Source organism: Erpetoichthys calabaricus, chromosome 12, assembly GCF_900747795.2.
Source record: "Erpetoichthys calabaricus chromosome 12, fErpCal1.3, whole genome shotgun sequence".
Taxonomy (NCBI): domain Eukaryota; kingdom Metazoa; phylum Chordata; class Cladistia; order Polypteriformes; family Polypteridae; genus Erpetoichthys; species Erpetoichthys calabaricus.
The window spans coordinates 73057776-73075839 of NC_041405.2; the positions used below are offsets into that span (position 1 = coordinate 73057776).

Sequence of the window (18064 nt, forward strand, 5' to 3'; positions counted from 1 at the left end):
AGACGTTATAAAACTTAAGGTCTCTTATGTGGGGTAAAACTTACACATTTAATTTTACTCTTTTTGAACCTGCTTTTTCTACTACAGGTGTCTAAGCTTATAAAGATATAGTTACTATATATCGGTACCCTTTTATATTGCGCCTGCAATTTCTACAAAAGTCATTCAGAAGCCAAGGATGAAGTGTACGCCGATTTATCCCTGGGCACAGCCGCATGCACTCAATTCGCCAATTTAGAGTTGCCCGAGTTCAGAAGCAAACTCCGCCAGCAAAAGTGATCATCAAAATTCTACGCTGAGGGTACTCCAAGAAGTCTAATCAGAAACCAAGCTACATGCTAACTTTCAATGTAGAACCTTTCAAACCACTGGGCATTACATGCCATCACATAAATACACCTGTCGCTTTTATCCAAAATCTCATGCAAAAACATTACAACAATTACTTAAAATATTCTATTGTACTGTGGGGGCTGTGGAAGTCTAAGTGACTTGATCAGAAACACAAAAGGCGTGAGTATTTGGTACTGATCTGGCTGGCATAGACCGCACCTCAGCGCCTTAGTCATCATTAACACTTAAAATTCAAATATTCTTAAAAACGACAAACAGGCTTGTACACCTTTGATCCAGGACAAGCTCCGCGAACATACAAAATCCGGACAAGTCAAATGAACAGGAAAACATACCGAAAAAAGTAGAAACAATGTAAACAAATTAAATGAAAGCAGGATTCTTACAGTCAGAATAATAATTGAATTTCAAGTTTTCAGTTGTTTCGCTGATTATATTGCTTGGTGTACAATCTATTGAAGTTGTTAATTAAATACACTCGTATTTGCCTGCTCCGATTTATGTATTTTCTTATTTTAAGCAACATTAAAACAATGCCCACAATTTCGAATCGTCTATCGTTTTTTTCATAAACTGACCGAGAAATAGCTCCAGACTATAAAGAATGTTACAAAACCGATTCGTTTTGTAACAGTGTTAAAGTCTTACCCAATAGAAACGATCGCCTGGGGTCATGTGACATGCTTTATGTAACACTTTTTTTTTCCAAGGATCTGGTATCCTAAATGCTACACGATGGTTGTTTGGTGCGTCGCTGATCAGTGCGGTCAGAGAAGGGAAATCATAATGAATGAAATCCCGTTGTGCCCCCGTGAACTGTTCACTTGAAGTTGTCGCACTATAGACATGAGCCTGCAGAGCAATGTCATGCTGGAGTTGGCAGACCAGGCTTTCCTAGCCGGAAACTTTGAATTGGCCGCGGATATCTACGAGTGTCAGCTTCGGGATTTCGGGGAGCCGGCCACTCAGCGGGAGCTGCTTCTCAGGAGGGCCGATGCCTTAGCGTTTGGGGGGAGGCTGAGTGAAGCCTTTGAGATCTATAGGAGAGCCTCGAAGTTGGAGCGGCTGAGACCGGAGCAGCTGCAAAGGCTCACCGAGTGTCTCAGCCACAGCATCCGGAGCAGAGGGGTGATTGACAGCCCTAGGAGCCATCAAGGTTGGACTTGTTACGAAGAGTTCGCGTGCCGAATCTGTCAGGGCTTCCTTTACGAGCCTGTCACACTGCCTTGTGGACACACGTACTGTAAAAAGTGCCTGGATAGAGATCAGGGAAGGGGTTGGGCAGCGGGCTGCAAGGAGTGCAAGGACACCAGCAAAGCTGCAGAAGTGACAACCCACCGGGTCAACGTCCTTCTTGGAAGCCTACTGGCCAAGTGGTTTCCAGCTCAAGTCTTGGCGGTGCAGCTCCGACATCAGGGTAATGTGCTATACGCAGAGAAAAGGATTGACGCGGCACTGGAGAAGTACAATGAAGCAATACGCCTAGGTACATTTTTTTTTCCTTTTCTGTGCTGGTGGTCACCTCTGGATTTGAACAGGTGTGAAAGTGACGCGCATATTTCTGAATTCTTTTAGAATCTTGTACTCTTTAGTGGCTTTTGTTTTCAGTTCCCAAGCTCATCGGATCTGTTAGTGCTAACTCGCGCAAAACTGTTGTGTAGTCAATGGCAGTTAATGTCATACCAGACAATGCATTTACCGCTCGAGGGAAATTCGGTTTGTCATGTATATGAAAGACACTGTAAGGGCACTTTAAAACTGAAAGGTCATTTTGAACAGTACATATTTTAAATTTCCTCTTTCTTCATTCGTGGTGGCACAGAGATTGCTCCTAATCGACTTTATTAAACAGCCCAAACGTATATCGGTTATTCTGATGGACAGATCTCACCTGGCCCTATGAATGTGTGCCCTGCAAAAAAAAAGGCTCATCAGCCCTAAACTCGTAAAAATAATGGCATTTTACTGGGTGGTGTACTTCTTTGTAGACTCATTGCTTGACCAAAAAGAAGATGAAAAATAAAACTATTCTATGTTCTTTGCATATGAAATTGTGTAATAGCAGACAGTCCTTTAAAATCTTTTATCATCCCGTTATAGTTATTTGTGGGACCTGTTACAAATCTAAATAAGTACAGGGTTCTTTCTGGAACTTTTATGTGGATAGTTCTTTTGGGAATACGGTTCCTCTATAGTACCACTCCGAAGAACCACATTGACAACTTTATTTTTAAGAGTGTATAGGAGCCGGGATAGGCTCCACTCCTTGCAGTCCAGAACTGGGAAATGCGTGTACTGAAGAAGGATCAGTGTAACGTATATGGCGCAAAAAAGGGGGGATATTCCAGGCCGTTGTAAATAATCGATTACTCTTCATTTTAAATAGTACCATTCGTATGTAAAACTTTATTATAGTACTTTTTTATTTAGACTCCACAGCCTATTCTTACACCTGTGATCAGAGTATACTTAAATAGTTTACTCAGTGCCATGTCACAAGTCAATCATTATTGTATCCACCCATCCATTTTCTAAACCCGCTTATGCGGAGCAGGGTCGCCGGGCAGCAGCAGCAGTATCTCAGCATGTATCGGGCGCAAGTCATAAACAATCCCAGGGCAGAGCACCAGTCCATCGCAGGGTGTATTTTCACAACAATGTAAGCCCTCCCATACAATTAATTAATGTGGTCTTTATTTTATAGTACCCTTCATGTAGTATACTTTTGCAAGACGCTATGAACAGTTCATCTAAGTAACCATGATTGTGCATGATTAATGCCTAGAGATAACAATCCGATGGATTAACAATCAGTGTAGTTGAACCAGAGAAACTAATTTGAGGCAAGTATAGAAAGATTGTGGGAGCTTCACGAACATATCTATATATCATCCACGCCACAATTCCTTGTCGAGACTCCAGCCCATCGCAGGGCACACACCCTCGGCCATAATACATAAATAGCAGTCGATTTAACAGTAAAAGCCACCATTAACTGACAAGTTGTTCAAACCATACACAGACAGTAACGGCACGGGGACTGAAACACAAGGTCAGGCTCAGCTATGTCATTCATTTTATCCAGCCATTGAGTTATTTGCACCCCATCCAGTGGCATGTATAGGTTATGTGGATTGTCGACCCAGCGGTGTATAGCGCCTTGTGCCGTGTGCTTGCTGGGATGGGATCTGGCTACGACCCAACCCTGAATTAAGCGGGCTTTATTTTGCCTTCAAACTTCATTAGATCTAAACGCATTTAAGTTACCCACTAAAATGTCCTACTTGACAAACTGGCCAAATTGACAAATTGTGCTTCAATTTAAACTTTTAAAGTATAAAAAGTCTCGATTGTAATAGAAATGTGTCATTTTTATCCTCTGATAGAAGCCCATTGAGGACCAGAATCCTAGCAAAGGATCACAAATAATATATTCTCGTCACTGACCTTGAATAGTCTAAACGATACCCCACTATGTTCGACGTTTATCAGTTTTAACCTCCTGGGAGTGGCTCAGAGAGGGCTTGGTCCACCAATAACGAATAAAAAAATGCTGCCCTATTCGTTTTTAGCAACCTGGACATAGCAAAAAATGACACTCCACATGTCTATATTATCGATCCTAATTTTTTCGAAGTTTTGTTTTAAAGAGTAACTTTGACTCTTCGTATCCCATTAGGGAATGAACCCCACCCTGAGGTTGGTTGATGTGACAAGTGCTTCTGATCATTTTTGCTGATTACACCTATTTATTTACCGTTTATCACCGGTGGAATTTCCAGAACAAAATATGGTCCAAAATTGCATAAAAGTAGTGCCGTTTGGGTCCATAGGGCCAAATTGGAATTTGGGGGGGGGGGGGGGGGGGGGGAGTGGACACAGATCGACGTCTTGCATAACTAAACATTAGACGTGTCTAATGCTATATCATATGTGAGTGTTTTCTCGTTAAAAAACTGAAGTGATTTCAAGGTACCGTTAAGTATTTCTCGTGAATAAAGTAATTTAGATTTTTTTTTAAATGGGACAATAGGAAGGTAAAAGCTTAAGTATTTTATAATGAAGTTCTATCATGAGATGTTACATTTTACCAAGGCACAAGTGCAAATTATTTAGAAAAAAGTAAAATTGTCATGGAGATGCAACGCCAGATAGAACGTCTCAAACGAACATTCACTAAAATGTTCACTGTATGATAAAATCTGATGTACAGATAAGAAATGTTTTTAAATATACACTTTTGTCCGTAAATGTTCTAAACTGTCTCATTTCAACTCCGGATCACACAGTGCGGAGTTGGTCATCGGGCACATTCGCAGAAGCACACAACAGGTCAGTACTGAGGACCCCGACGTGGGAGACGTGGGAGAAATCAGGTGCATGCGGGGAGGTCCACGAGATCACGACGAGAACATGCACAGTCAGCATCGTAGAGCGGAGAGGCAGGAACGTGACATTCGTAGCGTAAACCTTTCGGACGATCTGTGAAAGAGGAAAGCTAACGTGAGAGTAAAAATAAATAAATAAATAAACAGATCAATTTGACTTGAATGTTTTAAAATAACAAGTTAAAGACAGCAAATGTAAATAGGATGCCCCGCGCCAAGTGGCTATCCTCAGATATGCCATTTTAATTTAAACAAATGCACAAGCGATTGCAAGGAGGACAATAGCTAAAGGGGCAGGCGAGGACAAGGTCGATTCACCACGCACCGATTATGAAACCGGGGAAGAAACGCATCAAATATGAATTAAAACAAACATTTTATGAGGGGTTTCAGGCAGATTGCGTTTACTTTCAGATGTTACAGTACAGACTAGAATGAGATCTGTGGTAAGCGCTGCGCATCCCGGAGCCGGAGTTGGACATGGGCAGGCACTACATGGCTATCTAGGGTGAACACAGCCGCCGAAGTCTGGCGTAGCTGCTTCTTAGTGCATGCCTGCGTTTTTGTAACAGATAAGAACTAGGTGGAGGGTGACGACTGTTTCCATCAGGTTTTCGTCGCAGGCTAGAGGAGAGGGGCGTGCAGGCTGGATAAACGCGGAATATAGGTTAAGAGAGCAAACATTACATAAGGCGCGGCGCTCCCCACCCCCTCACCGTCCCGGAGTTGTGTAACAAGCTGTGGAGTGGAGCCTGAAAATGTGGGTCGGCGTGAACTGAGGAGGCAGCAATTAGGCTTAATTGTTATTACAAGACGATGGTATCTGGAGACAAAGAAAAATAAAGTTAGTGACGCATCGATTAAAACACCTGTCTTGAGTCATCTGCGTGTATGTGGCTTAACTTTTGCGTCGAGCTCTGTTTTGCTCGTCTCTTAAGTAAGTTCCTTATTTGATGTATTTTTACGTGTAGGGATACGTGTTTTGGACAAACACGTGGCCAATTTTGTATTGTTAATACATTCTCGACTTAACCGATTATTGTTTAAAAGCAGCAGTGAGTGGTTAGTGTGTACAGCTAGCGCGGCGGATAGAATGACAAGAGTAACTTCTGCAACTCTGAGGAGTAGGTTGTCATTCACACATTCCCACCGTTGACATCATCATCTATTTTCAGGCAGAAATGATGCTCAATTCACGTGGTAAGGGAATTGTCAGAGATATCACTTGACGTCTCACCTTCCCACTTCGTTAGATGTCGGCGTTTTGGGAGAAACGCGAGATCGCTGTGGATTTGCTACTTGATCAGCGCTAAAGTAATTACAGATAAACTTATGCTATGTCGCATCGCCCCAAATACAATTTCACGACAAAAATGCCATTACTTTATAACCAGGTTATTATTTTAGAATCTTGAATGGGGTGAACTGTCAGTGTTTGTTATTCGAATATCTCGGAATTGTCCCACTGGCAGCTGACACTGTGATGGGGGTTCACGTGAAATTTCCCACCGGGAAACAAGTGTTTCCCTTCCTGCCCACAACACATTCACGCGGCACGGACTGCAATAGAAATCTGCAGTAACATACCTCAAAAGAGGAAAAAAAATCACAGTGCAAGCAACTCTCAATGCAGAAATAACTGAACAGGAAAGCCGATTAGGCGAGGAACTCATTTATAGACATGAGTTAAACGGTGCTCATTAAGAGTGGCCAGACGGGGTTCACTGTGAGTCCAGCCACTCTCTATGTGGAGTTAGCAGATTCTTATTGGGTGTGTAGGCTCGTGCTTGAATTTCAGGGCGAAATCATTTGGGTTTATTTCCAAGTTCTGCCGAAAACAAATATACCGATACATTTGACTAATGTGTGTTAGTACACATACCGGACATTAAATATTACAGTATATAAAAGAAGTACCAACTTCCTGATAAATTACCTCTTTTTTTAGGTGTCAGTTTTGTATTTTTTTGAAGTAATAATATTCAGTTACCCAAATTATGAGAATGTTTGTCTAGTATGAGGGAAATTTATTTGAGCACAACACAATTACTAAATTTCAGAGAGCTGTGTTAGATCTTTTTTTGATCAGTATTGTTTTTATTTTTGGGTTTCTCTTGAAGGCTGGTGGTTTAATTTAGACTCTATGATGTAGCTGTTACGGAGCTGCAATGAAAACTAGAATTTCGCAGAGTTTGAGTCCCACGCATGACTCATTATTACTATTTATTATTTGGCTGATGCCAGGGCCATCTTAACATATGGGCACAATAGCTACTGGCCAGAGGTACCAGGAGCATAGGGGCCTGCAATGTTTTTGATGCTTATGTATGTTTCTGTTTTGCTCTCAAAATGGGGGCCTATGATGCTGTTAAGACGGCCCTGACTTGATGCTTTTATAAGGTGACTTCCAACACTTGAGATAAAATTGGTTTCTTTCTTTCTTTTTCCAGTTGGTGTACAGGCAGGTGAAGTAACTTCTCGTGGTCACATGGTGTCAGTAATGAGATTTGAACCCACAATCTCAGAATTTGAGGTCCTAAGTCTTAACCACTACACCAGTAAGACTTCAGTAAGATACTTAGCCAGCCGCTGCTCGCATTACGTTCTTGTCAGTCTAAGAAACAATGTTTTATTGTACAGTTAGAAATGAGTGGATTGGGATGGAGTTACACCATGAGAATGTGTTATTTGACTCATTTATTAGTCGATGCTGCACTAACGCTGGGGTAGCTTTAACATGCAGTATGTAGTTTTATGGATGGTGTGTGTATACTGCGGATGATTAGTAACTGTTTTGTTATTGGCTGAAAATCATCTTGTTTAAATGATGAGTGAATGGCAGTTTCTCTGTGAAATGTATGAATAATCCAGTGCCGTAATAAAAAGAGTTCTCTCCCACAGGGCAACCCTGACAACTTCAGGGATAGTTAACCTTCTGGCCAAGTGACATTCTTGTCCCCTGAAACACTTAACTGCCCCTGGCTATAAGAATATTGTAATGTAAATTACGTAAAATATTAATATGAACACCCTGGGCTAGTCCCTGCTTGTGCCTGACATTGCACACATAGGCATCCTCAAACCTGCACTGAATAAAATGGTTTTGATAATGGGTGGATGAATGCAATATAAGTGTATTTTTATAAATCTTAACAGAAAAAATAATTTGTTAGGTTTAGACATCAGATGACAGGATTGGGAAAAGCAAATGAATTAAATGATAGAATTAAGTGGATGAAAGTCATTTGTTTAAATTCCTATCTTCAAACTGAGGCAACCTTACTATGTGCTCACTTGCTTGTTGCAGAAGCTTTCCAAAATTGAAAGAAGTTTGTATGCCTAGGAGTGTGGAGCCTGTTATTATAGCACAAGAAAAGAACCACCTCTGAGTGAAGCACCAGTTCATAACAACATCCCCTCGAATTCAAACTTAGACACTGAGTAAGCCAATATGCATGTATTTGGAATATGAGAGCAAACCAGAGTAACCTCTGAAAACTGTCATGGTGAACACAGAGAGAACATGCAAACTCTACACAGTGAAGGAAAACTGCACGCTGAACCCAGAACCACTGAGCTGTTGGGCAGTGGTTTCCACAACACAACCAAACCACATCAGTAATTATTATATACATTTAATAATTTAATACATCATAATGTAGTATTACTATATTCATTACAAAAACAAATGCAACATACAGTATTTGATTGTATAAGAATCCGTATTTAGTAGATGCACCTTTGGCAACCATGACAGTCTCGAGTCAGTGTGCACAGGTCTCGGTCAGGTTTGCACATCTGGACACTGCTGTTTCATCTCATTCTTCTTCTTCACAAAACTGCTGAAGCCGTGTCAGGTTGCATGAAAATTATGGCTCATCAGGCCTTTTTAAGTCCGGCCACAAGTTCTTTAAAGAGTGAATACTCTTTTATAGACACTGTATACAGGTTAGGTTTAAAGCCTAGTAAGCGTGCCCTGCAATGAACTGAAACTCTCTCTGCAGCTGCTTTTTCAACTTTGACCTGGTGCTGCTTGGATTTCTCCAGCTGCCTGAAACAGTGAACTTGATTCAGGAAATGAATGTATGCATGGATGTGGGATTTCTTCAATAGCCTCAACATACCATGCTTGATTACTTAAAGTGAAATCAAATTCACAAATATAAGAAAGGGGTAAAAATGCAACTGGGTAAAAAAAGAATTTAAAAAACATTTTTTTAAAGAACATGATAACTTATTTCAGGAACATGATTTATTTGATTCACTGCAGTTCAGCTCATTGGTTTTAGAATTAACTTCCTACTGTAAGACAGACCCAATATAAAATACAGTTTCTAACCTAGTCAGTTATTGCTGGAATTGCATGTATTTTGCTGTGGTTTCTCTTACAATTCCTCCATTAGCAGGCCATAAATGTTACTGAAAACAATGCCTTTATTTATCGCTGTAGTCATTGTAAGGATTTTTTATCAGGTGTGCCCTTAATTTTTTTCTTACTGCAATTAATTTTCTTCAGTCTTATTTTAGAAATCCTGTAATTAAGGCTTGAAATTAATTTTTTACACCCTGCCCACCTTAGGTCGAACATATTTTTTAAAAACGTCTTGAGTTAGTGGATTTAGAGGGTTTATTTGCTGATGACATTGTGATCTGTAGCGAGAGTAGGGAGCAGGTCGAGGAGACCTAGGAGAGTTGGAGGTTTGCTCTAGAGAGGAGAAGAATCAAGGTCAGTAGGAACAAGACAGAATACATGTGTGTGAATGAGAGGGAGGCCAGTGGAATGGTGAGGATGCAGGGAGTAGAATTGGCGATGGTGGATGAGTTGAAATAGTTGGGATCAATAGTAAAGAGTAAAGGGGATTGTGGAAGAGAGGTGAAGAAGAGAGTGCAGGCAGGTAGAAATGGGTGGAGAAGAATGTCAAGAGTAATTTGTGACAGACGGTTATCAGCAAGAGTCAAAGGGAAGGTCTACAGGATGGTAGTGAGACCAGCTACTGTATGTAATATGGACTGGAGATGGTGGCACTGACCAGAAAGCAGGAGACAGAGCTGGAGGTGGCAGAGATAAAGATGTTTAGATTTGCATTGGGTGTGATGAGGATGGACAGGATTAGAAACGAGTACATTAGAGGGTCAGCTCAGGTTGAACGGTTGGGAGACAAAATCAGAGAGGCGAGATTGCATTGATTTGGACATGTGGAGAGGAGAGATGCTGGGTATATTGGGAGAAGAATGCTAAGAATAGAGCTGCCAGGTAAGAAGAAAAGAGGAAGGCCTAAGAGAAGGTTTATGGATGTGGTGAGAGAGGACATGCATGTGGTGTATGTAATGCAGCAAAATGCAGAGTGCAGGAAGATATGGAAAAATATGATCTGCTGTGGTGACCCCTAATGGGAGCAGCCAAAAGAAGAAGAAGAAGAAGATTTGGTAGAGGTTTATTCTATCAGGAACATTTTCACTTAAAAGAGATGAAAAAGGTTCAATAAAAAAGCATTGATTTGTCAAATAGGAAACACGCAGATCTCTGATCCACAAATAAAGCTGGTTCATATATAGCAAGCGTGTTGCAGTTCTTCTTTAAGAATAAGGTCATACACTATAAGGTCATAAGCTTTTGATTAAGACCAAGATCAAGGTTCTAACCCCCATAGTTCACGAGTATCAGCAGATTGCCATACTATATGTGCTTGATGGTCAGTGGATGCCATGGTGGTCATTCTTCTTCTTCCTACCATGTAATTGGTCTCAGTAATTTGCTTCATGCTGAGCAGATGTTGCTGCTTTTCTTTGTATTTCTGCCATGTCACTTTTTTAATCAGTTTGCTGTAAGAAACATGTGAACCCATCTCAATTTGCTGAGATTGGCACTATCAAAGTTGTTGATTTAGCTGCATGCATCAGGTCATAAGCTTTCAATTAAGACCAAGGTCAAGGTTCTAGCCTGAGTATGTTGTGAGTAATTGTGTGACAGATGGACGTTCCTTAGCATTTTATATACAATATATAGTAGTTGTGCTCACCTTCTAAGATGAGTTGAAATCTTAAGTAATCAACGTAGACCTCATCTTAATTAAGCATTATTGTTTGCAGTGCACCATCTATTAAAATGTATTTGTAATGTCAATGTCAACTTATTTATATAGCACATTTAAAACAACATAGGAATACTGTGGCCAAAGTGCTTTACAATAAAAGAAAAAAAACATACAATTGACATAAATAGAAATGAAATAAATGAACATAAATAAAATAAATAATAAATAGAAGTAAGATTACATAATCACAACGAGGAAACCATCAGTATTACTGAAGGTCACGGAAAGCAAGTGAATAGAAATGAGTCTTTAATCTTGTTTTGAACAGTTCAATTGTCGATGACTCCTTTATGTAATGAGGTAATGAGTTCCGCAGGCGAGGAGCAGAAGCTGCAAAAGCCCTGACCCCATTGGTTTTACACCTGGTACGAGGGACAACAAGAGACAACTGACCAGAAGATCTAAGCACTCTAGATGGCTGGTGTAAAGCACACAATTCAGATAAATAGGCAGGATGCATGTAGTAATAAAATGCATTGCATTTTTCATTCCATCAGGTGGCACATCACAAACATTGGCACTGCTTTTATGGATCCCATACCAAACGGCATATTACAGAAACATAAGAATTGGATGATACACAGAATCAAAACTTGTCCTTTTATTAACATGTATATTTAAACATATGTACTGTGTATACATCTACGTGTTTTGCCCTTATTGGGACTTGTCAAGTGCATGCACTTTTGCATTGAGATTCAACACTAAGAATGTAATACTGTGCTCCAGTCTTCACCCTGACAAATAAGTGAACCAGCCAGCGTGGTGCACTGTCAGAGGCTTTGCCTCAGGCGCTGATGTCTGAGGTTCGATCTCCGTAAGGGGATGCCAAAGTGCATACATCTGACAAGCCCCAATAAGGGCAAAACACGTTTTGTATACTTTTTGTATTGTTTGGCAGATAATGTATAACATGTTGTGACAGATTAGGATGCTGTCACTCCCTTGAACCCTCAGACCAGACATCAGACACCAGATAAAAGTCCAAAATGTTATTTATTATAGTAGTAAATATGCACAAAGCACCCTCCACTCCACAATTCTCTTTTTTTCTTCAGCCCGGAAGTATATCATTTCTTCCATTCCCATGACTTGGAAATACTTCCGGGCTGTACGGAAAATATAAATCCCTGGGCCTCCTTGCAGCGACTCCTGGCAGCCCCCATGGTATCCAGCAGGGATGTGCATTAAAACTCCAATGTCCATGAGGCCCTGCTAGAATTCGGGGCACCTCCATGTTGCAGGGAGGGCTCCATCTGGCGGTCTGGGGGTATTGGCTGGGATGAACGGCTGGCCATATCCCACAGTACTCCCCCCCAGCAAAGAAATATGATTTGGAGCGGCCAGCCCCGCGAGGGACGTCGTCCTCCAGGAGGAGCTATTGGTCGGGCCTTGGCGATGTCCAGAAAATTTCCTGGAGAACCTTGGGGGGATATTATATAAAAAAGGCGTCTTATCCCCTGTCCTCCGAGCACAACTTCGCCATAGGTGGCCCGGCCGACGGCATCTGTAGCACAGCCGCCATCCTCCTGTCTGTATCCCTCTGCGAGTCTGGAAACTTCTGCTCCGCCCCTTTGTCCACTGAGGAGGGTTCCACAGCAGCACTTGAGCTTTCAGCTCCCTTTTTTATTTTGTCAGGAGACCCCCTGTTTATTTTTGGGATCTCCTGTTTAATCTGGGGCTTATCCACAGTTTGGGTCTCTCTATATGTATGAGAAAGCCTTTTTACTGTCTGAATCCCCTTTGATTTATATATGACCGGTGTCGGCGTCTTCAGGATCGCATCGCTCTGGCAGACAGCACTATTTAGCTGCTCTGGCTCGATCAACCCTTCTACCAAGCACCCGGTCCACGTTTCCACCTCTCTTGTAGGGCTCGCGGTGACTTGGCACCCGATACTAAGTAATCGCGGGCCTGGTTCACACTGCGTCCCTATTTAATTATATACGGTCCCGGTTGAACTCAAATGTACCATCGCATTTATCATGACGGGAGGCTACTGACCAAATCGCCGTAGGTATTCATCCAGCCTTTTAAAAGGCGCTTCGGCCGCTGCTCCCAGCTCTCCGACGATCTTTTTTAATTGTCGCCATAACCTGTAAGAAAGCATGTATGGGCTGGAGTAGCTTTTCCAGCTCCCACACGTCCATATTATTATTTAAATCGGCTGGTGGCAGGATCGAGCCATCACTAGCCCTACCTCCCGGCCGGGAGCCAATGAGCACACCCGCTCCTGGCACGTGTTCGGTTGGGTTACGCACAGGCTTCTGGGAATTGGAGTTCTTTTCGGACGAGGACCGGGCCACCATCTTTGGCTGAGTTGAGAATCCTGCCGACTATGCCAACTGTGACAGATTAGGACGCTCTCGCTCCCTTGAACCCTCAGACCAGAAGTCAAACACCAGATAAAAGTCCAAAATGTTATTTATTATAATAATAAATGTGCACAAAGCACCCTCCACTCCACAATACTCCAATAAACAATAATCAAATAATCCTCTACTCTCCCAGACGCTTAGCCACCCTGCCTCCCAACTCAGCTCGAAGTCTGGGATTTCCCACAGTCCTTTATAGTCCTCGACCTGGAAGTGCTTCTGAGCCCTCAGTCCATGTGATTATCCAGCACTTCCGGGTCAGGTAAAAACTTCTCTTTTTTCTTCAGCCCAGAAATAATATCATTTCTTCCATTCCCGTGACTTGGAAATACTTCCGAGCTATACGGAAAATATAAATCCCTGGGCCTCCCTGCAGCGACTTCTGGCAGCCCCCATGATATCCAGTAGGGCTGTGCATTAAAACTCCAATGTCCATGAGGCCCTGCTGGAATTCGGGGCACCTCCATGTTGCAGGGAGGGCTCCATCTGGCGGCCTGGGGGTATTGGCCGGGATGAACGGCTGGCCATATCCCACAATGTCTATGAGCTGCTTCTCGCAACTGAGAGGATGTGGCAAATGTTTGCTGACTCGCTGACCCATCACAAACATTACCTGATAGGCTACCACCTAAATAATCAAATTGCGATTCAGAACTAAGAATGTAATATACCGATATATATATATATATATATATATATATATATATATATATATATATATATATATATATATATATATACATTCATGAGAATTAGGGCAAAACACGTATCGCATACTCTTTGCATTATTTGACAGTGTATATATATATATATATATATATATATATATATATATATATATATATATATATATATATATAGCATAGTTTACTGTTAAATAAAGCAAAGAGTATGCGACACTTGTTTTGCCCTCATTTGGGCTCATCAGGAATCGAACCTCGGATGTCGGGAGCAGTAGAGTGTGTACGCCAAATGAGGGTGAAACATGTGTCACATACTGTTTTCTTTATTTGACAGTAAACTATGCAACATTCCACGATCTGCTTCTTGCAACTGAAAGAGGGCACCGAATGGCAGACCATAACAATACATTGACAGGCTTAACTTAGTCTATCACAGTATAAATAAACATATGTATCTTATGTCACCTTCCACTCCTCCTTGGCAAGCATTTCCCTGTACCTCCTGACTCTGACTTGCTGTCTAGGTGAGACAGCCCCCTTTTATGGTGGACCCAAAAGTACATCCGATGCCATGGCATTGCATGATGGAAGCCCTTCTGGGTCACATGGAAGTTCCCCAGAATATGGAGGACCCTTCCTTGTGCCCTTCCTGGAGTACCCAGGGACCCCTACAGAGTCACCCTTTTGCGCAACAAGGCATCTCTGAGGGTTTCCAAACTGGGATCCAGTCCGTACTGCCACTTCTTGCCCTGCGGGACAAACTATTTATAATATCCAGTCATTCCCCCTTCCATCCATTATTTGTCCACCCTGACTAGGATAGAAACTGACAATCATTATGGGCTCACCAAAGTTAGACAATAGAAGACTAGAAAAACATTGCCTGGTCTGTTTAGTCTCAATTTCTACTGTGACATTCAGATGGTGGGGTCAGAATTTGGCATCAACAGCATGAAAACATGGATCCATCCTGCCTTATATCAAAGGATCAAGTGGGTGGTGGTGTTGTAATGGTGTGTGTGTGTGTGTGTGGGGGGGGGGCACTATGTTTAATTTTAAGACATGCAATGTGCTCTCTGTGATTGCATAGGTTGTGAAAGAATGAGTCTCAACAAACTAGAAAAGTTTAGGGCAGCCACCCATATATTGTCCCTTTCTGCAAAAGGTTAATGAAAGAACAAGGAGTTGTTGATAGGTTGAGTTCCAGGACTGAACTGATTTGGTTTAGAAAGATAGAGGTTTTATATGCCATGAACCGGAAAAGATGTCAGTCTGGGCACCGGAACCAGAAGTCACGTCAGTCTGGGCACCGGAAGTGACAGGTTTTCCTGTGTTTGGCCTGCAGAGATAACAGAAATAGGTTTAGAGTCCCCTGCCACCCCCTAGCCTGGTGGGTAATTGGTCCATGTCACACCAGTGTGTATATGCAGTAGACAGCAACTTTTGCAGTTCAGCATATCAACAAATGCTTTTACGTAGCAGTACACAGGCAGCAGGTACATAGCAATGTTTCCTTACAATGCCTGGTCCCCTTTTTGGTGATCATTTGATGACCTCTGTTTTATTCGACAATCCAAAGGCATGCATGCTGTTAGGTTTTTTTGTTGTTCGTTTGTCTCTACTTCGAAGCATTTCATCGAGCCCTGTAATATCCAACTCTGCAGTCTTGGCGTGATTCCTGCTTTGCTCCTACTGCTGCCTGGTTAAACGCCACATCTGTAAAAGCCTGAATTGATTAAATGGGTCAGAAATGGATGGATGGAAAGATCAGAGGCATAGAATATAGGGTTTTGAATTTTATCTGTAATCATCTCATCCGACTGTGCTGACACTTCATAGCACTGTTGGTGGTAGATAATAAAATATCACACAAATGAAAGGGCTTTTTGTTAAAAACTAGTAATTAAGCTTGTCTTTGTCTGGCATAGTGTTTCATTGCAGTATTTATATTTGACTTGTAGGCTGAAAAATTCTCAAACTGTCTTATTTCTTAAGCTATAATGACAAAAATGTTAAATGTGAGTGTATCCAATGTCTTACATTTATAACTGGGTTGTCTTTGCACAAGTGCCATCACCACTGGGCACCAGGGCACAAACTCAGGTCTTCTCTCCATGTGAAGAGTTCCAGCTGAGCTTTTAGCTCAAGTGATCATGTGGATGTTTGTCTGAAAGGGTGCCTTTTCCTCTCAGCAGGATGGTTCTACGTGACTTCTGTTACACATCATCAGTCTGACATTACATCCCATCTGTTTTCTGAAACCACTTATTGTAGTAATGAGCTGGGGAAGATTGATTCTGTCCTGGCGGTAGCAAATACAAGGCAGAAAACAACCCGAAATGCATCTAGAGTTGCTAAATAACCTCTCCGCATGTCTTTGGGCTGTGGTTGATAAGTGGTCAGAGAGCGTATACTGAAGACCCCTCATCTAGGGTCGGAGCTATGTGACACAACAGTTCTTTTCCTCCACACCAGCATGCTGCCTAATGAATCCAACTCTCTTTTTCTAAGACATTTTTCTTTTGACATCCTCAGGCTCAGTATATCCCTGTAAAACCACTGATGCTTGTTATTGATTTTGGAAGAAATATCACCCTAAAGAGCAGAAGCCCTCAGGCCACAGGCACTGGATGCTGGAATCTAATACCTCTCATAAGAAAAGAAAATGTAGTATGTTACCATCGTAGTTAGATTCATCTCTGGGAAAAATAATATCAGATTTGCGTTTAGTTTCCTTGTCCAGTAGTTTTGTTGACCTCTGGCAAATATTACATACAATAATTGATAGACACACTGTGGCTGTGGATAGTGCTGCTATCCTATATCCTAGGTTCAAATCCTGGCCTTCATATTGCATGGTGTTTGTGTACATGTCTACCTGGGGATTGCTCTCAAGATTATGTTTTCTACAAGTTCTGCAAATAAGGCAAACTGGCAATTGTAAATTGACCTGACGTGAGCATGCTATGCAATGGATTGGCATCATGCATATGGTAGTTTGAAAATAAGTGAGTGGATGGATATTAAATTTCAGTTCAAAACAAAAAACTAGAAACGTTTTGAGTCTTGTTACAGTAAATAAGGGGATGGGGGATTTTTGTTGTTGGTTTAAGCAGGCTGTCTATAACCCTGCCAGACCTCAGCCATCTGGCTTGTTTGGAAGTACTACTCATTTTCAGCAAAAGGCACACAAAGAAAATAAGAACGTTTAAAAACATGCTGCACAGATATAATGAATAAGTTTAATTTTCTTCTATAAGGAAATAAATTATACTCACTTGATTGACTGCATTATTTTTCAAACTTTCTTATTAGCTACTGGTGATATAACAGCATCTGTTAACCTTATTGGATGACCCACTTGATTACATAAACTGCCGTATCCTGAGCCAGATCCTCAAAATAGAAACACATCAGAATGAGCTGGCCTAGGAGTGCTATTCTATAAAAAAATGTATACATAGAATGAAAATAATAAGGCAAAAGGATCATTTTTTTTGAAAGCTGCTTCATTCTTAGAAGAGCTTTGTGCGAAAAAGAGACAAAAACTACACAAAATCAATCTTTAGTTAAATAACTTCACCCAAAAAAAATTTGCATCTTTATTTATTCGGACATTGTACAAGTTGTGTTTCATTTGGTTTGCATGTCATTAGTTTATAGATATTGTATGTATGCCTATAAGTATGCCTCTATCTATGGAAAGAATCAAGTTTAACCCATTTCATTGTTTCAGTAGGAAATATTTCAAACCATCGGATTCTCTCCTCCCCAGTATATTTTTAATGTAACCCACAACACCACCATCTCTACACCAAACTTCTAGAGCCAGGTTATTCCTTTTAAATTAGCGTCCTGCCAAACACAATTAAGCTACATGTTCTCATCATTCATTTTGGATTTTGTTTTGTGTACACATGCATACTTTAGAAGATATACCTTGTATTTTTTAATTTAATTTTCAATGGGTTAATGTAATGTGAATGGCACAGGAGTTCCAGAGTTCTAGGCTACAGTCCCACATAGGTAATTGTCAATGTGGTTTGCACACAGTTTCTCTTTGTCTGCATGAGGTTTCTATCTAGTACTCATAGTTTTCATAGTTTTATATCCCAAACGTATGTGTCCTAGTATAAAAGGTGAATCTAAACTGGTCTGGGCCTTCGTTT

General features: G+C 41.3%; 1 protein-coding gene across 1 annotated transcript in view; it reads left to right on the forward strand.

Moving 5' to 3' along the window:
* Nucleotides 1-1055: 1055 nt before the first annotated feature.
* The window catches only part of LOC114662310 (LON peptidase N-terminal domain and RING finger protein 3-like), a 47407-nt gene continuing 30398 nt past the window's right edge, over nucleotides 1056-18064 (forward strand). Inside the window, exon 1 of the mRNA XM_028815701.2 lies at nucleotides 1056-1840. Within this exon, the coding sequence (XP_028671534.1) occupies nucleotides 1201-1840 (640 nt within the window). The 5' untranslated portion in view covers nucleotides 1056-1200. The remainder of the gene's footprint in view (nucleotides 1841-18064) is intronic.